Source organism: Stenella coeruleoalba (genome assembly GCF_951394435.1).
Source record: "Stenella coeruleoalba genome assembly, chromosome: 13".
Taxonomy (NCBI): domain Eukaryota; kingdom Metazoa; phylum Chordata; class Mammalia; order Artiodactyla; family Delphinidae; genus Stenella; species Stenella coeruleoalba.
The window spans coordinates 71,904,877-71,927,939 of record NC_137159.1 but is presented as its reverse complement, the minus strand read 5'-3'; the positions used below and the strand labels follow the sequence as shown (position 1 = coordinate 71,927,939).

At 35.3% G+C, this 23,063-nt stretch overlaps 1 protein-coding gene across 6 annotated transcripts in view; it reads right to left on the bottom strand.

Annotated features, from left to right (window-relative positions):
- ATAD2B (ATPase family AAA domain containing 2B) overlaps nucleotides 1-23,063 on the bottom strand; it is a 151,144-nt gene that overhangs the window by 34,275 nt on the left and 93,806 nt on the right. For 4 of the 6 annotated variants that reach the window (XR_013831073.1, XR_013831074.1, XM_079940979.1 and 1 more), the window contains exons 20-22: nucleotides 11,207-11,342; nucleotides 8,967-9,163; nucleotides 5,273-5,432 (exon numbers count right to left, since the gene is read on the bottom strand). Coding sequence is in view for 4 of the 6 variants with exons in the window: in XM_079940979.1 (XP_079797105.1) it covers nucleotides 5,273-5,432; nucleotides 8,967-9,163; nucleotides 11,207-11,342 (493 nt within the window). In the remaining 2 variants the exon portion in view is untranslated. The remainder of the gene's footprint in view (nucleotides 1-5,272; nucleotides 5,433-8,966; nucleotides 9,164-11,206; nucleotides 11,343-23,063) is intronic. The other 2 variants (XM_079940980.1, XM_079940982.1) reach the window with 1 other exon arrangement.

Sequence of the window (23,063 nt, the reverse complement as noted above, 5' to 3'; positions counted from 1 at the left end):
GGAGAAGTGAGTGAATTTCTCACTAACTCCTCCACAGACACTCTACTTTCCAGCCATATTCTTTTTTTTTATACCTTTGTACACTACTTTTCTCAGCCTAAAATGAATGCCCTTTTTAATCTTGTTCATCTCCAGTGTCTTCACCTCTGTGCTCTACTCACACTGTACATATATCTAATACACACCTTATGAAACTGCATTACAATCGTCTGCTGCTGCCTCAAGACAAAATTCAAAATCGCCACCTCTATGCTATCTCTACACCTTAATAATCTATTACAATTACCAATAGTTAGATATTTGTCATTCCTATAAAACAGTGAGTTTCTAGATAGGAAGGACTGTGGCTTATTTATTAACTGTTATGGGCTGAACTGTGTTCTTCCCCAAAATTCGTATGTTGAGACTATAACCCCTAATATCTCAGAATGTTACTGCATTTGGAGTAGACTTTAAAGAAGTAATCAAGGTAAAAGATGGTCATAAGAGTAGGCCCTAATCTAATCTGACTTGTGTACTTATAAGGAGAGGAAATTTGGACACACACAAGAGACACCAGGGGTGCATGGACACAAAGAAAAGACCATGTGAGGACACAGCAAGAAGGCAGCCTCCGAAAACAAAGGAAAAAGGCTTCAGAAGAAACCAAATCTGCCGACACCTTGATTTTAGACTTTTAGCCTCCAGAACTATGGGTAAATCAATTTCTGTTGTTTAAGCCACGCAGTCTGTGGTATTTTGTTAAGGAAGTCCTAGCAAATTAATACTATAACATATAGCATAAGGTCTGTCACATAGTAATTATTCAATATGTATTACTGATTTGAATATCTCCATCTCAAGAGGCAAGGACTGTCACAGTACTCTAAGCACTCAGCTCAGTAACAGCACATGATACTTACAAATACTAATAGAAAATATGAATGAGTTTGACTGAAGCATAGCCCATAGAGGGCTCCAAAAGCTGAATCTGTGAGCTTTATTCCTAAACAACTGGTGCAAAACAGAAGATTTTGAGAATACTACAAGACTAGGGCTGAAATTTCATCAAAATTAGCTAAATGAGGGTATGTATGCAAATGCACTTGAGGGCTAGGGGGGGCATGTGGTACAAGACAAAGAATGGGGAACAGTTAAACATAAAATATATCACATATTTATAAGATAGTAATTAGATCAAATATCTGATACTAGCCACATTTAGAACCTACAAACTAAAATTCTTCTGGCTAACATATTTAATTTTTGTCCACTTTATCCTCAAGGGAGAATCTGGGTAAACACTTAGGCAACATGTACAGCTTCCAAAATGTTGGCTTTTGTCTTCTATGTACATGCTAGTTTTTTTCCCCAAATGGCCAAGTGTTCTGCAAAACAGAACACTGTAAGCTTTCAAATACTCATGGGAGCTTATAAAAGTAATACAACATTCATGTAATTTCCACTTGCTACACAACAGACCCTGAGGTTATTTTCCTAATACATAACAAGTTGTTCTGTTGCTAAGAAGAAAAAAAGGGCTCTTGACTGAAGATATGAAAAAATCTGAACAGAGCCGAAATCATGCTTTTGAATTATATGACACTTTTTGCATGTAAAACAGTGAAGAAATGAAGTTACAAGTGTATCATGGCAACTCTAACTGTGAGATAGAGCCATATTCTTTGATTATACAACTGCATTCTGTAGTAAAAGGTTATTATGCACCAGAAATCATTGCTTCTTTCATAAAAGCAATATTATTTCAATGTGGTTATAATTAAGTTACATGGGGCGGGGTGGGGGGAGAATCTGGATTGATCCTTTCTACTGGCTTTTTCTAACCGCTCAAATTCATTTTTCACTATCAGTCCCTAGATTTGTTCCAAAATAGGATTAAATTTTAAATGTGGTCCAGGGAATATACTAATAAGTACAAAGGGTCATTCTAAAGCAAATATGTAGGTACCCACTAAGGAAACAATTTATAAAAAATTAAAGCATAATTTAAATAATAATGATAACAAGAATAAATATATGAATGACTAATCTTTACAGAATACTTCTCACATCTCAGGCACTATGCTAAGGGCCTAACATATTCAAGTTGAACCACATGAAAATGGCAGTTTCATAAGGTTTAACCTAATACATTTTCTCATCTAATCCTTACAACTACCCAGTGACAAGAGTACTATAATTATCCCCATTTGCAGATAAGGGAAGTAAAATTTAGAGGACTTAACTTGATCAAGTTAAACTAGGAAATAAAACTGGGACTGAAGCCCAGGTGTACATCCAAAGCCCAGGCTCTCCTTACCTACTGCACAGTTTCAGTAACCTCTATGTCTTAAAAAACTAACAGGATGAGAGTGTAGGCACTCAAGTACTCTCACACACTGCTCAAGGCCACTATATAGACACTTGTGCAACTGTACCTTCACCAAGAACGCAGCAAGGGAATCAAAGGAGACTGACATCCAGCCCATTCTTTACTAGCCAAACTGTGGCCCTGTTGCTGATGCCATCTACACTGAAAAGGAGATTCTCTCAGTCCCACAAAACTGCTATATTGGTTAACAAGTGACCCTGATGCTGCTAGAAGATTTTTTAAATTGTGAGAAAATTTTAACAACACAGTTTAAAAGCCTTAAAAGAGATTATTATACAATCTTTGATCCAGAAATTTCACTTTAAGGAATTTATCTTCAGGAAATAATTAAGGATATACATAAAATTTATGCCATATTCATCAGTGTTATAATAGAGAAAAAAGCTAAAAAATCTAATATGTCCAACAACAGGGTAGTAGCTACTATAATACATCCATATGATAAAAATTATGTGGTAAAAATACATTAACTCATAACCTTTTCACAAAATATTACATGAATGAAAATGTTTACAAGAGTTATATTTTCATTTTAGTAAAAATATTATTCATACATGTATTTCATATATAATATCTGTGCATGTGTGTGTGGCAGAGAGAGAGGGAGGGAGGGAGAGAGGGAAAGAAAAAGAAAGAAAACACTAGGTAACAGGATTATAGGTTGCTTTAATTTTCTTTGTTTTTATCCTCATAAATTTTTCTATGATATACAGTGAAAAGTAAAAAAAAAAAAAAAAAAAAAAACTAAACAACAACAAGATATAAATGTCCTGATACAAAGCTTAAAAACTGTTAGATACCAAGAGTAGCTATATAAAAGTTCATTCTGCCTCTTAACTTGGAATTAAAGTATGCAATTTACTGTGGTCTAAACTAAGACAAGAAATACTTAACTTCATGTAGAAATGAGAAATCCAAGTCATTCTAACAGGTGGCCTGAGTTAAGAACCACTGCCCATAAATACAGACATAAAGCAGAAACTGAATTCTGAATATCTTTAGATAACTGAAAGTCTGCATTAATTTTTTAAAAATAAAAAGCATCTTGGGCTTCCCTGGTGGCGCAGTGGTTGAGAGTCTGCCTGCCGATGCAGGGGACGTGGTTCGTGCCCCGGTCCGGGAAGATCTCACCTGTCGCGGAGCGGCTAGGCCCGTGAGCCACTGCCACTGAGCCTGCGTGTCTGGAGCCTGTGCTCCGCAACGGGAGAGGCCACAACAGTGAGAGGCCCACGTACCGAAGAAAAAAAAAGAAAAAAAAAAAAAAAAAAAAAGCATCTTACTTGTATATCATCTGTTGAAGAAACAGAATTCTCAACAGAGTGAGAAATAGAGTAATGACCCCTGCCTGCTGGGAAAGGGCCTGGCACTATCAGCCAGGCCTTGGTGTATTCATATGAAACATAAAAACAATTTTAGGGACTTCCCTGGTGGTCCAGGAGTTAAGAATCTGCCTTCCAATGCAGAGGATGCAGGTTCCATCCCTGGTCGGGGTACTGAGATTCCACATGCCTTAGGGCAACTAATCCCACGTGCCGCAACTACTGAGCCCGCATGCTCTGAAGCCCATGTGCCACAACTAGAGAGAAGCCCGCACAACGCAACGAAGATCCTGTGTGCTGCAATTAAGACGCGACACAGCAAAATAAATAATTTTAAAAAATGAAAAGAAAAAAAAAAACATAAACAATTTTACAGAACACCACTCTGTGACCATGATGGATCAAAATAAAAACAAGACCACTCCATAATCATGTCTGAACACAGACATAAGTATGAACACTGTCCTAACCACAAAAATAACCAAATATAATCCTATCCTGGGTAAGATGAATGACTGCCGCTTCTTTACCAATCACAACTTTAGCCTTGCTCCATTCTTCTTGCCTTCCAGGTTCTTAAAATACCTAGTGCCCCAATTATTCCCACTTCCTAAGAGCATCTAATCCACTGCAAAGCCCTACTTCCTTAAACCCTCCCCAAAATCACTTAACGCTAGCTCAAATCCTATATGGCTCCCCATGATATACATTCTCCTTTATTACAATGTATCAATAAATTCATCTTGTTTAACTACAGATTATTCCTGGAGGTCTCCCCTGGAGGGCATTAACAGAGTTGGGACTACAGATTTGAGTACAGGGTGGGATTAAGAGTAAAATAATAAAATTATATAAAAATACATGCAGTCTATAGAACAGATAACGTCTGTCTACCTAAAGGGGGTCTTTTGATAAGTAAACTTATCCACAGTAAGTTTCCACAAATTCGAAATTACCAGTGTTTATCAGCACTGGTGATGTTGACTAAATAAATAAATCTTAAATTCTCAACTATTCAGTTTTCCATTTTACCTGAAAAAAATAAGAATCTAAGTATAAAAAGTGAAAGGTAAATCAAGAAACTAAACCCTGAACACAACACTTAGAATAATAAAATCCTCTAATCTAAATATATTATCTAATAATAAATGAATTAGCAAATATTATATATAGGATGGATAAACGACAAGATCCTACTGTATAGCACAGGGAACTACACTCAACATCTTGTGATAAACCATAATGGAAAAGAATATGAAAAAGAATATATATATATGTATAATTGAGTCATTTTGCCGTACAGCAGAAATTAAACACAACATTGTAAATCAACTATACATCAATAAAATCTTTTAAAAAAGAATAAAATCCTCTAATTTAAATATATTATTTAGTAATTTAACAAATGAATTTAATAATTAAATATTTAAGTATATTATTAGTTCCTCATCAAGAAGTTTCTAAATACAGTAATATGTCATTAAGATTAATTTATCTATCTGAAATATAGGCAAGCTTTATTTAAATTTTAAACTATCTTCTCATTGATCACCAAAGTCAACCTTGCCCAGTGCATCCTTACCTCCTGGGTCCTTATCTGGATTGTACTCTAAAGCATTGCTACAGATGAGGTCAATATCTTTCAGGAAATCCTTAGCAGTCAGGTAATTATGCTTATCAATTTTAGTGATTACTGTTGATAAATCCATTGGTTCCTTGATTACTTCAAGATAATCTGAAACCTAAAACAGGATATTTTAATGAAAATTACTTCTGGTATTTCATATAATCTACTCATAAAAACATAAAACAAAACCATAGTTATTTTAAAATTAAATCTAGATATCTAGGAAATAATTACAGATAAGGATAAAATTATAGAGCAATTTATGCCACTAAAGATACTATGTCATACTTTCCATGAAAAGCTTCAGTTTCAAGTCACATCTAAATCAACTCTGAAAAGTTTCTCATCTTGAAATATGAAACAAACTGTGTCAGCTTTTTTTTTTTTTAAATCCTTTGGATACACCTGAGAAGAAAATGTATTGGTAAAAATACCCAATAAGCATCAATAAATGTTACCTCAAGAAAAGAATTTTTTAAGGAAAATAAAAAGAAACACAGATTTTTTTTTTCTTATTATTAGAGATGTTCTCGGGTAAATCTCTTTAAAATCTCTAAACAAAAAAATTATCTGTCTTTTTCAGTTTTCCAGGATGAATCGTTTCATGGAAAGAGTTTTCTGCTCCTTTGGATTCATTACAAACATTCTGAGTCAACTGTATAACAAAAGTAAGTATTGCTTTCATGACTAGAAAAAATTTACTGGCTTTGTCCCTAAATATAAACAAATCTACAAGCAAAAAATACATTTTGCTCAGTGTGATTTTCTGGGAGATAACCCAAAATAGAGATATTGGTCATGACTGCCCAATAAATTGTATGTTTTGTATCATTTGACCAATAAGAAAGCTCTTCCAACCTATATATCCACAGGTATACCTTGTTTTATTTGCACTTGCCTTTACTGCGCTTTGCAGATATTGCACTTTTTTAGAAATTGAAGGTTTGTGGCAACCCTGTGTTGTCAGATCATGGTTAGCATTTTTTAGCAATAAAGTATGTTTAAATTAAGGTATGCACATTTTTTGTAGACGTAATACCATTGCATACTTAAAGAACACTACAATATAGTGTACACATAACTTTTATATACACTGGGAAACCAAAGAATTCGTGTGACTCACTTTATTGCAATATTCACTTTACTGCAGTTGTCTAGAACTGAACCCACAATATCTCCAAGGTGTGTATGACTGTATTGTCTTCCTTAATGCAAATCTCAAATCAAGTAATTAGGTCTGACATAAACACAGTCTTAGAAATGTCTAATTAGTCCGGGACCAAATTCTGGGAATAGGGTAATTTCTGTTCTATGAAGCTAAAGGCTAGTTTTCTCCATTGCAGATGGCACTGATGCTTTTTGGGGATTTTTTTGTTTTTTTCTGGCCTCGGCATGTGGGATCTTGCCCAGCCAGGGATCAAACTCATGCCCCCTGCATTGGGAGCATGGAGCCTTAACCACTGGACCACCAGTGCAGTCCACTGATGCCTTTTTAAAAATTTACATACTGAATATATATTCATATGAATAAATACACATATATGCATATACAAAAACATATGCATATATATATATACATACATATTATTTATATGTTTTTAAATTTTTAGGTAGATGTGTGTGCATGTTTTGATTTATTTTTCATTCTCTAGGAGCTAAAAAGCCAGCCAATCTCCTTATAGGGGAGACAGTGGAGCTACACTCAACAAGGAACAGTTCAGAAGGTATTAGTTGGATCCTTGGCTCTGACAATTGACATGTATTGTGTACACGTGGAAAACATTTTATAAACTTTTGCACTATAAAAATTTATATTACTAAAGACCATAAAATTTTAGCACCTATGCTTATTTAAATTCAACACTTATTTTCTAAACTTTTGTTTCCTCTGCAATTTGCTTTGGAATTTGATAAAGTTTTTAGACATTTCAAATTCATTATTTTAATAAAAGTTTTTGTGTTTTAGGTTATCAAAATGCTATCTTAGGTTCCTCTCTCTATCTGTCCCAGAGACCCCTAAGTTTTCAGCCTTAAAAGTAAACAAAGAAGCAGTAGCAAAATGAACCTGAAAAAGAAAAGAAAAAAAGGAAAAAGAGAAAACATCACCCTAAAATTAAAGTTTTAACTGACCAACATCTTCTATCCCCTCCCACTGCCTTACCATCATTTATAAAACTTTCAGTCTATCACAGATGGCATTTGAAATCTGACAATCTCTTCTGGTTAGACAGAAAAAGTTTTCCTGGACAAAGGCAAAACTGGTTCACTCCCAGCATAGGAGGCTGACTTGGGGGCAAGTCCTTATCAATTAAGTGTCAGAGTTCCCATACCCAATTTGAAATAAAAATAAACATTTATAACAATCTTTAAAGTGGGCTGATAGTTTTAAGACTTTCTGAAAATACCACGAGGGAAAAAATATGCTTCACGAATATAAAATATGTATTAATTGCAAGAGCAAATAGGCAAGTCCTGTTATTCCAGTAGAAAAAGATTGACAGCTGTGATATAAAGAATGTGGACTTCGAATTTTAAGAAACATTGAGTGCTGGCTGCATCACTTGCCAATAAGCCTCAGTTTCTTCAACTGCAACATAATAATGACCTTGTGGGGCTGCTGAAAGGATCAAATGGCTAAAACTGTGTATTGTGGATAAACATACAAATAAAATTAAACACAGTCCCTTTATTCCCAAAAAGGGGAGGTGGGGGGAATAGATATTTTCAGGTTTTCCAAGGGGAAAAAACATAATGCTAGCTCACAGGCATAGATGAGGTAATGATTCCAAAGGAATCTGCTCTGATCCAAGAGTACAGATTTCACAATGAGGACACAACATTAAACTCTGCATCACTTCATAATTCAAATGTAAAAAAAGATGAAGAAAAAATTAAAACTAAAAACACCAAAGCTGTTCAAACATGGAGTCTGAACTATAAGAAGAATGCCAGTAAAGACTGCATTATGTGCATCCACACACTATATTATCCCAGGATAAAACAAAACAAAATAAAATTTATTCTACAGTATTATAGTAGATTCCAAATGGAAAATTTCTTTTCTCATCATCACAAACCATGCTCCCACAAGGACACAAAACAATACACATAGAAAGTGAGAAATTTTCCACTCAGAGCAGAGAAAATTCTTGGAGAGAAAAATAACAGGCTGTGCCTATAACCTCATACAGCATCTTAGTCACAGACACTTCCAAAATATGAAAGACAAATTTCAGGTTTCTTAGCTACCTCCTTCAGTAAGGTATACACAATTTGGGAAATGCCAATTTTAATTGGTATTGATTGGTTAATACCAATATTCTTTTGGAGAGCAGGATTTATCCTGGAATAAAAATAGTCTAGTATGGACATTTCACTAAAGTAACTTTTAATCCTCTTCTTAAATGAAGAGTAGGAGATCACAAAGATCAATACTAATCAAGAGGACATATACAAATTGTCATTAATTTCATCCAAAAGTCACCAGATGTTTGCTGATGACATTGGTAGTTATCACATGGATTAAAATTTTACAGGCTAGGGGTAATATTCATCCATGCCTTTGCTTTTTTCCTTCCAAAAAAAGATGTCAACATTTTTTTCTTTTAGCCAGTTCAACTTCACTGTTTGCACACTACTGAAACAAGACCTCTTCAATATCCACCGGTTTGCTGAAGATGTTAAAGCGTTTATCTGTGGCCAGCCTCTTGGTTACATCCCTGAGAAACAACCGCAACTCTCTTAAAGTATTTTCCTCCTGGTCCTCCATCCGAATTTTTTCTGATTCTGATAATTGACGAGGTGGAGAAGGTAGTGCAAGTGGAAGAACTTCCATAGCACAAAGACCTAAAGAAAGTAGAAGAAAATGTTAAGATTCCAACATGGCAGGGTCAGGACCTCAATTACTTTTCTGACACTCTCTCAAAATGTTTTTTTAAGAAAAGGAGAATTCCAAATACATGTGAACCATGTGAATTCAGCAGGTAAAAATTTGAATGGAAACCAGAAGTACATTAGGGAATAGCTTTACTTTTATAAAATAACTTACAACAGGACGTCTTTAAAGCACAAATGATATGATTTTAAATAATTTGATTCTGAGATATTATTTACGTACAACTTTAAGAAAAAGATTTCAAATCAACATAAATATCTTCAGGTGAAGTACTTGTATACTGATTTGCTGAAGTCAACCTTGTTTAAAGACTGTTTCTCAAAATGAGGTTGCCTTATATGCATGAAATTTAAACGGGCAAAGAATAATTCTTTGATCCTTCCCATTCCCAAAGACTTCTAATTTTAGACAAGTCTCCTACCCTCATATTCCTACTACAACACAGTTGGGATAGTAAATGGCACCTGCAGGGAGTGAAAAAAAAAAAGTAGTAACTAAAAAAAAGAATCCCAAAGACATGAAGAAGATGGAAAACCCAGGCTTAAGTGTGATATATGAAATCTATGGTATTCACTATCTACTGTAAAACAAACAAAACATCTTCTTAGGAGGTGAAGTATTAACTTGCCTAACCATAATGCTCTCTAATTCCTTAAAAGATTTTCCTGGTATCACACTGAAGCTCAGGATTAAAATCCTAAGTATTCTCGCCAATTTCTAAATAGCCCCTAAGATGAAAAATGAAAGTCAACAGGAGCAACTCAAAAAGAAAAAGAATTATGTTCAGCCTTAACATAGAAAATTCAGATCTACGGGACTAAAATATGACTAGGAACATGCAAGATACTTTATTAAAATGAATCATTTTAATAATGAAATATTTTAAACGCTGTTATTTAGATTAGCAGAAGGCAACAACCAATAATCAGAAGGTATAACTTCCATGTTGAATATTCCAAAGTTTCTGTGGGGAAAATCCCACAGCTATAGTCATTTGATAGATGTTCATCTTAAAAGCACTGAGAAAATGTGAAAAGGAGCCACTAAAGGACAATAAAATTATTAAAGTATTGGATAATATAGCCACTGAAAAACAAAGTATTGGATAATATAACCACTGGAAAACAAAGAAGTATGAAAAAGCAAGGAGTTGGCAGGGATGGGAAATGTATTTAATATCCTATAAGAACAGCTACGAGAAACATAAAAAGCAGAACAAAAAGAAAGAGGCTTAAATTTTTTTTTAACAAACAGGACTGCTATTTTCTAGAAGAGGATGAAAGATTAAGCAAGGGGATCTTATCTTTTTGCACCTTTAGTATTAGGAAAAGAAACTCTCTTTTGAATGACTTAGCATGCAGTCCTTACTTAAGTCAGGGGACTGAAAATCTAATTTTGAGGCCCCTCTTAATGCTATTAGGCCCAAATCCAAGAAAACTCTAATGCTTAAAGAAAGCCATGATAGATTTCCATGTGCCTAGCATAATATATCTAAATAATAGGTGCTCAATAAATATTTGAAAAATCAATCAATAAATAAGACAAACCAGAAAAGGCAAATGTTCCCACCAGTTCTTGGCCCAACAAAACTACCCTGGCCCAGAAAGCAATAAGCACAACACCTGTTGTTCACAACCTGATAGTTCCAGTCCTTAGTACTTAAAGTGACTAAAACACAGCAGAACCAAAGACTTTCTATGACTTTTTGAGCCTCAGAATGTGAAATCTACCAGAGCATCTGGACTGAAGTGATAAGGAGACTACATAAACAGTCACTCATTAGTAAAGCTTTAACAATGAGGCTGTACTTCCCAATCTCCTCAAGTCAGGTAAACACAATGGCCACTTCCACATGTGTTCATCTGAAGTTAAACAAAACCTGAAAAACTGTCTTCATTTCCACAAAGAAATGGGTTTTTTAAAAAGATGACTCCAAGATAGGATATCTCTTAACTCCAACCCACCCATTTTCCTAAAGGCTTTAGGAACTTTACCAGTGTGTTTCCTTCGTGGTGGAGCCATTGAGGCCTGATTGAGAATCAGTTCTTGGAAAAACTTTCTTCTGTCCTCTTCAATAGGCCTTTGAATATACAAGACCTCTTCGTACTGTATTCTAAAGATACATTTAACCTACACACATACACACACACACAAAGACATTAAATATTTAGAGAATTAAAAGCTTACATATTATACCAAATTATAATTTCTTCAACTTCGGTACCATTGTAAATGTCCATTGAACATCCATGCGCGGTTAAGGTTAACCTAGTCTTAGCCTATGCTGTTGAGAGGTTCAACCTCATGGAATAAACAAGAATGAAAGAATGATCCAGTTGCTCAAGTCATTAATAAATTATACTATAATATAAAAAAGGATAGTTGATTGTAATAGTCAGATGGCAACAATCTCAAAGAGCTGTTGCATAAGAGCTGAAAAGTAATTATCTACAACCTATTTACAATAGAGAGCTGGGAGGATGCTAACAACATTGCCTTATTTTAAGCGGTTTCTGTGTGCTTCCTATCCACTAACTTCCCTTCCTGGACTCTTTCCCTACTAAGTCTATTCCACTGTATCCTCTGGAATCTTGATTTCATTGCATAAAAACTATACCTTCGATCTCACCAAAGAATGCTCCACAATGACACCACCTTCCATGCAAAACTCCCAAGCAAAATTAAGCCAGTCACGCTCATATCCCTCAACTCCTTCCAGTTAGTGATTGCCACCTCTCCTTTGTTCACCTGCTCTATAAAGACTTTGACCTCAGATGTCCCCCTTGCTGTTTAAATCCTCTTTACATCATCCACATTTGTCGATACACTTTATTTAATTCATATGTTTTCCTAAAAGGTCTGTTTCCTACTTCAAGATACTGAACTCCCTGAGAACAGAACTCATCTGTTTTCCTATACCTACCACCATGCCTGGTACCTAGCAATGCTTAATAAGCATATACTGAATGAATAAAGCTTGTCATTTTGTTACCCAGCCCACATCAAATTGGAAACTGTAAATAAAAAAAGGGTAAAGGTCACTAATATGGAAATAAGTACCAACCATGACAGTGTGGAAATACTGGATTAAAATTTAAAACATCAGATTCTAGCCCAAATATAGGTACATATTTCTGGTAAACTTTGGACAGTCCATTCAATTTGTTATGTCTAGCCACTTACTGAATTGCAGACTGTGAAATGAAGAATTACTTAAATATTATTTTAATCTTTGAAACAATGAGGTAGGTACGTAGGGAGTCCCTCATTTTACAGATGAAAAAACCTAGGCTTGGAAAGGTTTAAGTAACTGGCTTGAGGTCACAAAGTGAATAAATAGAGAAGACTAGATTATATAAGCTCTAAAGGTCTTTTCTAACTCTAAAATCCTAAGACAGAGAAGAGACAATGAAAAGTAGCCATCAGAATTCAATATTTAGATGGGAAATTATTTACGTCAACCCAAAGCCAAATCCTTAAAGAGTTTACATAAAATTTCACCTTGTGACCTTCCGATATTTTCTTTGAAGACTACCTTTATGTAAAAACCCCTCCAATTCTTCGATCTATACTTTGCTGGCCTTCCCTTGAAAGTTCTGGCAAGCAAATTTACCACTGAACATGTGTCAAATATCACGTGTCAAATATCATGCCAAACACTGCAGTTAAAAACTTGAAGAAAACAGGCTTACTTCCTGCTGTCAAGTCTCTTCAGTCTCATAAGAAAGCATTATGATACCATGTCAGAAGTGTTATAACAGAGGTAGTGAAACAGAGGAGACCCTGCAAGGGGCATGGGTGAAGAGGCATTAGATAAGATATAGCAGAAAATGCTAACATTAACTGGGTCTTGAAAAATAAACAGAACACAATACCCTAGAAGTACCAGGATTTTGTTTAAGGGTAGTAAAACATTTAATTTCAGTTTTAAATATTCCTCCTTCTGATCATTTTTCAACATTGTGTTGAACCTGGTAAATGTAAAAGCATACCAAGAGCAAGTCTACAATAATCCCCCTGATATCAGCCTTCCTGATTATTACCAACAGCTTGTTTTTCTTTAAATTCACTCCTATCTTCTGACATTCCCAGCCTCAAACTTCATACTGCAACAAGACAAACCTCATATAATTCCCTGAACGAATCATGTTCTCTTTCACACTGGTTCACAACAGTCTTTACAGATGCTATTCACTCTTTCCTAAACTGTTTTTTTTTTAAACTCTCCACTCAAGCCAGTGCTTTCTGGGTGATGCTTTCTCTGACTTTCCCAGATAAACTTAGACATACCTTCCACTATCTCTCATTAAACTTTTTTTAAGTTCAATAATTTTTAGTGAGTTAATTCAGCTGTGCAACCATCGCAGGTCAGTTTTAGAATATTTCCAATACCTCCGAAAAGTTCCCTTGTGCCCATCTGCAGTCCATCCACACTTACACTCCCAGCTGACAACCAATGATTTGGTTTCTGTGTCCAGAAATTTGTCTCTTCTAGAAATTGCGTATCATAGACTTGGTAGTCTTTTGTGTCTAGTTTCTCTCAATTTTAGCATAATATATTGAGGCTCACCCACACTGGAGAATGTATCAGTGGTTCACTCCACTTATTCCTGAATAACATTTCACTCTATGTATATACACGACATTTTGTTTTGCCAATCACCAATTAATAAATACTTGGGTTATTTCCACCATGATTAACAATACTAGAAGGAACACTGGCGTACAAGTTTTTGTGGGAACATATGTTTATATTTCTCTGGAGTAGTTACCTAGGAGTGGAAATGCTGAGTCGTATCATAAGTTTATGTCTAACACCTTAAGAACTGCCAACTTTTCCAAAGTGGCTATACCATTTTACAATTCCACCAGCAATACACAAGGATTCAAGTTTCCTACATTCTTGTCAACACTTGGTGTTGTCTGTCTTTGTGATTATAGCTATCCTAGTTGGGTGTGCAGTGGTATCTCATTCCTGAATGACTAATGATATTGAGAATCTTTTCTCATTCTTATTACCTTAAGAATATATATACTCTTTGGTAAAATGCCTATTCAACTCTTTAGCCCATTTTTAAATTGTAGTTTTCTTTTGAAATTTGTGGTAAAACGGTCATAAAAAATTTGCCATTTTAATATTTTTAAATTGTACAGCCTGTTGCATTAAGTGTATTCACATGGTTGTGCAGTCATCACTACCTATCTACCTTCAAACCTTTTCCATCCTCCCCAACTGAAACTCTACCCATTAAACATTAACTCCCTACACTCTCCCTTTCCCCAGGTCCTGTCAACCACCATTCTACTTTCTATCTCTACGAATCTGACTACTCTAGGAACCCTGTATAAGAGGAATCATACAATATTTGTCCTTTTGTGACTGGCTTATTTCACTTAGTATAATGTCCTAAGGTTTACCCATGCTGTAGTTACTCTTGTTGTAGAATGTATCAAAATTTCCTTCTTTTTAAAAGCTAAATAGTGTTACACTGTATGTATATGCCACATTATGTTTATCCATTCATCTGCTGATTTCTACCTTTTGGCTACTGTGAGTAATGCTGCTAAGAACATGGGTATACAAACATCTGTTTGAATCCCTGCTTTCACTTCTTTTGGGTATATTCCCAGAAATACAATTGCTGGATCATATGGTAATTTTGTTTAATTCTTTAAGAAATCACCACACCAAACCATTTATTTTCAACAGAGGCTGCACAATTTTATATTTCCATCAGCAATGCAGAAGGGATCCAATTCCCTCACATCCTAACCAACACTTGTTATTTTCTGTTATGTCAGTAGCCATCCTACTGGGTATAAAGTGATATCTCATTGTGGCTTTGATTTGTATTTCCATAATGGTTAGTGATGTTCAGCATCTTTTCATGTGCTTTATTGCCATTTGAGTATCATCTTTGGAGAAAATCTATTTAAGTACTTTGCCCATTTTTGAACTAGCTGTTTGGGGTTTTCTCTGTTGCTGAATCGTAGGAGTTCCTTATACGCGCCGGGTATCAACCCCTTATCAGATATATGATTTGCAAATACTTTCTCCCATTCAATGTATTGTCTTTTCAATCTATTAATAGTTTTATTTTTGATGAAGTCCAATTTATCTATTTTTTCTGTTAACCTGTACTTTTGGTGTCTCATCCAAGAAATCACTGCCAAATCCAATGTCATGGAGCTTTTCCCCTATGTTTTTTCCTAAGGGTTTTATAGTTTTAGGATTTTTGTTTTTTTAAAAAAATTTGTTTATTTATTTATTTTTGGCTGTGCTGGGTCTTCATTGCTGTGCGTGGGTTTTCTCCAGTTGCAGCGAGCGAAGGCTACTCTTTGTTGTGGTGCGCAAGCTTCTCATTGCAGTGGCTTCTCTTGTTGCGAAGCACGGGCTCTAGGCACATGGGCTCCAGTAGCTGCGGCACACGGGCTCTGTAGTTGTGGCTTGTGGGCTTAGTTGTGCCGTGGCATGTGGGATCTTCCCAGACTTGGGCTCAAACCTGTGTCCCCTGCATTGGCAGGCGGATTCTTGTTTTTTTTGTGGTACACGGGCCTCTCACTGTTGTGGCCTCTCCCGTTGCGGAGCACAGGCTTCGGACGCGCAGGCTCAGCAGCCATGGCTCACGGGCCCAGCCACTGCCGGCATGTGGGATCTTCCCAGACTGGGGCACGAACCCGTGTCCCCTGCATCGGCAGGCGGACTCTCAACCACTGCGCCACCAGGGAAGCCCAGCAGGCGGATTCTTAACCACTGCGCCACCAGGGAAGTTCCTATAGTTTTAGGTCTTATGTTTAGTTCTTCAATCTACTTGGAGTTAATTTTTGCATACAGTATAAGAAAAAAGTCGAAGTTTCATTTCTTTTGTATGTGAACATCCAGTTTTCCAGCACCATTTGTTGAAAGGACCATCTTTTTTCCTGATGAATGGTATTCACACTTATCGAAAATCATTTGACTTAGTCTTATTATTATGCTGAAAGAGTTTTTAATACATTCTGGATATAAGTGTTACCAGATATGTGATTTGATATATTTGAAACATTTTCTCCCAGTCCGTGATTTGTTGGGGTTTTTTTTCATTTTCTTGATGGTGTCTTTTAAAGAATAAAAGATTTTAATTGTGATAAAGTTTACCATATCAATTTTTTTCTTTTATGGATCATGCTTTTATATATTCTACTATTATAGCACTTCTCCTACTGTATTATTTTTTCCAGATCTCCCCTCCCTCTAAACTTTAAATTCTTGGAGAACAGTGGCTATCTGAATTTTCGCCTATTTTACTTCATTCAATGAAGATACTGTACTAGAAATATGTACGTGTATACATGCATCTATGTGTGAGTATTGTGTGTGTGTGTGTGTGTGTGTGTAGAAACTGTGTTAGGCAGTTAGACACTGTGAATGGAAGAGTGAAGAAAAGACACTGTCTTAAATAAATTACATTACATTGCACAGAATAGGCAATACATTTTTGATGAATGAACAATGATCTTAACTTGATGAATACAAAACTCCATTCCCGGTCTTCCCTGGTGGCGCAGTGGTTAAGAGTCCGCCTGCCAGTGCAGGGGACACAGGTTCGTGCCCCGGTCCGGGAAGATCCCACATGCCGCGGAGTGGCTAGGCCCGTGAGCCATGGCCACTGAGCCTGCGCGTCCGGAGCCTGTGCTCCGCAACGGGAGAGGCCACAACAGTGAGCGGTCCGCGTACCGCAAAACAAAACAAACAAAAAAACCCCCCGCCATTTCCCTAACCACTCATCAGCCTAATCATCACAATATGCAAAAACTGTCTCTCTGTAGTTTTAGAGAGTACAGGGCATTATAAGTGCATAGCCTTTGGAATCAGACAAACCTGGGTTCAAATCCTTGCTCTGCCACTAGCTGTAAAACCCTAGGCAAGTTACTTTACCCCTGTTGGCCTCAGTTTCTTCATCTGTCAAATGGAAAAGTAATACTTTTCTCACGGAACAGTTTAAGAACATATGTTAGATAATATATATGATTAACCTACAGTGCCTGGCACATAGATGCATAAATAGCAGTAATTCTTTCATTAGCAAATATTTTTGTTTTACCTCATTTATTAAAATGTTAGAATTGTTAGCCCCCAGTTTTGAAGGTAGTGTCCATGTGACCTCTGTAATGGGCAAAATTAATGGTTTAAAACCTCGAAATCAAAAAACAAACCAAAAAAAAACCCTCAAAATCTCAAAGAGAAAAGGTGTGGAAAATGAGGTCAGAAATGAATCTACAATAGTTTTCATAAATAAAGTTTGCTTTCCTTAAAACAAAACAGGTAAACAATCCATCAAGTAAAAATAAATATTAGTATTTAACATACCTTAAAATAGTAATAATTCATGTTCATTTACTATACTGTTTTTAATTTAAAGAAAAGAAAAACTTGGGAGGATCACTTTCCTCTTAAATTTTAAGAAATCACAAAATTGTTTTACAACCAAAAAGTTAATACTAAGATATTTCTCTTGTATACATTATCATTTATCTGAGTTTTCAATGTCCCTACTTGATGTTTCTACTTAAGTTACTGATTTTTACCTCCCAGGTCCCACCATAAACTGAGAGATACAAAATGACATGAAATACAGAGAAGACAAAATACTGTATGTAATCTTTACTTTCATCAGTGTAGCTGAGGAGATATTTCTTTAAAATTCACTTCTAATATATTGAATTATACCATTCTGAGCCTGCCCATACTTTAATGCCAAAGTACATACCGTGAATCTCTTCAGAAATTTAAGTGCAATTCCAAAGTCTGCTTTCCTTCCTGCAAATATTTCTACTTTTATCTGCTTCCTTGTTTAAAAGTCTCTTTACTATGCTCAACCTTTGATTCTTTTTTCTAATTCTCCTGAAGAGAAATAACTTGCAATTCTCATATACAGCAACTAAAATTCTCCTACTATTCTCAGAAAAGTTCTTCAGGGTCCACAGAAGTAAATTTACTTACACTAGAATTTTGCAAAAAAAAAAAGATGCAGGAGGCTAGGCAGGAGTTACTTAAAGCCTTTATGATGATTCAACATTTTCTTCTTTCATGCAACAAACATTTACTAAGCCATTCCACTGTGTCAGGAAGTGAAGGGCAGTAAGACAGTCCCCTCCTCTCAAAGAGCTTGTGGTCTAGGTCAGAGAGTCTCAAATATTTTGGTCTCCACACTTTATTAAACTCTTAAAAATTATTCAAGAACCCAAAAGAGCTTCTGCTTATCTGGATTATATCTGTCAATATTTATGTACTAAAAATTAAAACTAAGAACCTTCCAAATTATGTATTCATTTAAAACCTATTACATGTTAACATTAAAAAATATATTCTTTTAATGAACTTAATCTACTAAACAGAAACAGAATCACAGACATAGAGAACAGACTTGTGATTACCAAGGGAGAGAGTTGGATTGGGAGTTTGGGATTAGTAGATGCAAACTATTACATATAGAATGTATAGGGCTTCCCTGGTGGCACAGTGATTGAGAGTCCACCTGCCAATGCAGGGGACATGGGTTCGAGCCCTGGTCCGGGAAGATCCCACACGCTGTGGAGCAACTAAGCCCATGCACCACAACTGCTGAGCCTGCGCTCTAGAGCACGTGAGCCACAACTGCTGAGCCCGCATGCCACAACTACTGAAGCCCACACGCCAGGAGCCCGTGCTCTGCAACAGGAGAGGCCACTGCAATGAGAAGCCTGCGCACTGCGGCGAAGAGTGACCCCTGCTCGCCGCAACTAGAGAGGGCCCGCGTGCAGCAATGAAGACCCGATGCAGCCAAAAATAAATAAATAAAATAAATTTATTTTTTAAAAAAGAATGTATAAACAACAAGGTCCTACTGTATAGCACAGGGAACTATATTCAATATCCTGTGATAAAGCATAATGGAAAAGAATATGAAAAAGAATGTATATATGTATAACTGAATCACTTTGCTGTACAGCAGAAATTAACACAATACTGTAAATCAACTATACTTCAATAAAATAAATGTAAAACATATATATATTCTTTTGAAAGACATATTTTTCCAAAATATAAAACATTATATATATTAAAAAAATTTAGTGAGAAAAGTGGCACTGTTTTACATTTCTTCAAATCTCTCTTATGTCTGGCTTAATAAAAGACAACTGGGGCTTCCCTGGTGGCGCAGTGGTTAAGAATCCGCCTGCCAGTGCAGGGGACACAGGTTCAAGCCCTGATCGGGGAAGATCCCACATGCGGAGGAGCAACTAAGCCCGGGAGCCACAACTTCTGAAGCTTACGCGCCTAGAGCCCGTGTTCCTAAGCAAGAGAAGCCACCGCAACGAGAAGCCCGCGCAACCGCAATGTAAAGTAGTCCCCCCAGCACCCCCTCCCTCCAAGGGGCAAAGAAACAAAGACCCAATGCAGCCAAAAATAAATAATAAATTTATAAAAAGAAAAAAAAGACAACTGGATTCTCATTTTCTGCCTCTGCATTCAATCTGTTACAGTAATGTTGCTCTGATTGGTATACATGAAAAAAACCCATATTCAAGAAGATACATAGTTGCAAAATACAAAAAAGACGAATGTGACAAACCTCTGAAAGTCTTGCGGGGCCCACAAGGGTCCTTGGATCACACTTTGATAACAGCTGGTCTAGAACAATGATTTCCAATGTTTTGTTTTGTTTTGTTTTTTGATGAAACACCTCATCAGTAAAAAAATTTGAAAATACTACCTCCAGACTTGACACTTGTGCATATCAAACTCAATAAATGATACTTAAAAAAAAAAAGAAAAGAACTTCCCTGGTAGCGCAGTGGTTAAGAATCCGCCTGCCAATGCAGGGGACACGGGTTTGAGCCCTGCTCCAGGAAGATTCCACATGCCGCAGAGCAACTAAGCCTGTGCATCACAACTACTGAAGCCCACGCCCCTACAGCCCATGCTCCGCAACAAGAGAAGCCACCACAATGAGAAGACCGTGCACCGCAAAGAAGAGTAGCCCCCGTTCTCTGCAACTAGAGAAAAGCTGGCACGCAGCAATGAAGACCCAATGCAGCCAAAAATAAATTAATGAATTAATTTAAAAAAATACTCCCTCCAGTATATATACATACTTACTTAAATGTACTATTCTACTAATATTACTATTTCTATTATGAAACATACACACACGTTTTTAAGATAATATGAAAAATAAAAATGAATAGAAGTTCTAATGTTTTTCTCAATATCCCAATGCATTGCCTTACTTTGGGATTAAAAAGGGAGAGCTATACAAAGACACATTTACAAGAGAATTTTAAAAGGGCTCCAAAAGATGAGGTTGTCACTCTGTCCCACAAAAAGAAAACATTTTTGTATCCCTAGTATTAGTCCCATGATGACTAACTTTTTTTGTTTGGTGTTGTTTTTAAAAATTGAGTAGAGAACCTTTTCATCTCTGAATGAGTTTATTTTCTGATGAGAACAGCAGTACTTATTACAGAAGATTTAGAAAACAGGTAACAAAAATAACTATAATCTTAAGACCCAGAGATAATTACTATTAACATTTCTATTAATAGTTACATATAGTTTTTTATATATGACTATATACCTAATATATAATTATTTCTATATAAACCCAGATAATGCCATATATATTGATTTAATATCTGCAATTTTTAGCAATACATTCAAACATCTTTTCATGACATTAAATGTCTTCTACATCAATATTTTTAATGGTCTCATTGTATTTCATGGAAGGAATCCACTATAATCAATCCTCTACTCTAGGACATTTAGTTTCCAATTGATGAAGAAAGGCTATGATAAATACTCTTGTACTTTTTGTGTTGCCTGTGCTGTATCTTTGTGTTTGTCCATGAAGAAAGGCTATGATACTTTCTGTGTTGTCTGTGTTGTATCTTTTTTATCTATGAAAAACTACTTACCTATAAATGGTATTGCTGAACTAAAATGAATAGACATATTTAAATCTATTACGATGAACTGTCCTGGAGAGAGTTTATCCAACTTTTTTTTTTGGCCTATTTTATAGGTTAAAATCTGTATCTTACTGTTATTTTAACTTACCATTGTATTTTCTTAAATACACTATAGTAACTGGATATTTCTCTCTTTCTTTTAGAATCACTTAGTTTTTGATACCCACTGTCTACTTCATGTCTTCTTCCATAGATCTGGCACCTTGCTAACCTAGTTACTCAGTCTGCAACTCTCCATGCTTTTCATTCACTTACCAAATATTTATCAGTAGGTGCTAAGTATTATTCACTACTATTTCAGTCTGTGACCTAAACAAAGCAATATACTAATGGCAAAGCTGAAATTAAAATGAAAGCCTTGGGGGCAGAGGAGGCTTTCCTAAGGACAATTAGTATAAAATGTTATGTAATCAGTAGTCTAAGAAAAACCCCATAATCTTCACCCACAAATGTGAATATCCATGATAGCTTTAGTAGCTATTTGCTATAATAAGGGCAAAGACTACAGAAGACAAAGGGGGGGGGGGGCTGAAATTTCAGGATTCAATGCTTGTAAATTTTTAATATTTTAGCTATTAATTAAGGTTATTGGTAAACAAATAATGAAAAAAGCCTACTCACCAGTAGGCTTTTTGAATCCACTAAAAATTATAACAATATAGCAACATTGAAAATATATAGATGTAATGTTAGTTTTTTAAAAAACTAAACAATAAAATCACATATGCAAATAGACAACAAGAATAGGCAAAATTAAAATTGCTGTGTATCAAGACAGGTTCAGTAAGACTTTTATTTACAAATTTTTCAAACAATATAAGGAAACTTCAGGTAAGTATATATTCCTAACTAGAGCCCTTAATTATCCCAATTTTCTTTATTTTTTATAAAATTATAATAAAACTAGTTGACAGTGAGGATCTAATTTTTAAAAGTGGCTCCTAGGTTATGTCCAGGTTCAGTCCACTCTCCTAAATCAATTTCGAGTGCATTCTTACTTTATAATACTAATATAATACCAAACATATTATAGCTCTGTAGCTTCCAAAATAAACTCACATATATAGTCTCACACCAACAAGCCTGTCTGTTATTATCCACGTTTTATAGGTGAGGAAACTGAAGCTACTCTAGGTTCAAATATTTACCCAAAATCAAAAGACAAGTAAGTCAATACCAAGGTTTTTCTGACTCTTACTACATACATCTTTCCACTAAACTTTATTGCTCCCTGTGATAAAAAATATTTTGATTAATGGTCTCCAAATAATATCAGATTCTGAATAGCAAAAAATGAACTAGTCTACATTTAATATAATTTTCTTAACAAGAGTAGTAAGTTGTACAAATCCAGTTTAGCAATAAGATAGATAATAAGAGCTAAAACAACAAAAGAACTTGGTAAAAAAAAAAATCTGAATCATAAAATTCTACGTAATCAAGATTTATATTATAGCATTTGAAACATGTAAATTTTTTATAAGAACTGTGTTGCCTGGGCAAAATATTTCTAAGCATTTTGAAAAGAGATTATTTCAAAACCTAGTAAGCTCAGAATGTTAAAATAATTTCTTAAAAATCAATTTCATTCACATGAGTTGATCTACTAATTTTTTCATTCACATGAGTGATCTACTAATTTTTTTCTGAAACTGTGATTTTTATCTTTACTATTGAGTTGGATTTGAATTCAAACACTAAATATCAGATTTGAAAAATATGCACAGTCATAATAATCTTCAGCTTAACGTGATGAAAGGTCAAATCTCACCAAATAATCAAATTTCACCAAATAATCAAATCTCACCAAATAAAGGTCAGTGAAAGAGCTGAAAGGTCAAATCTCACCAAATAATC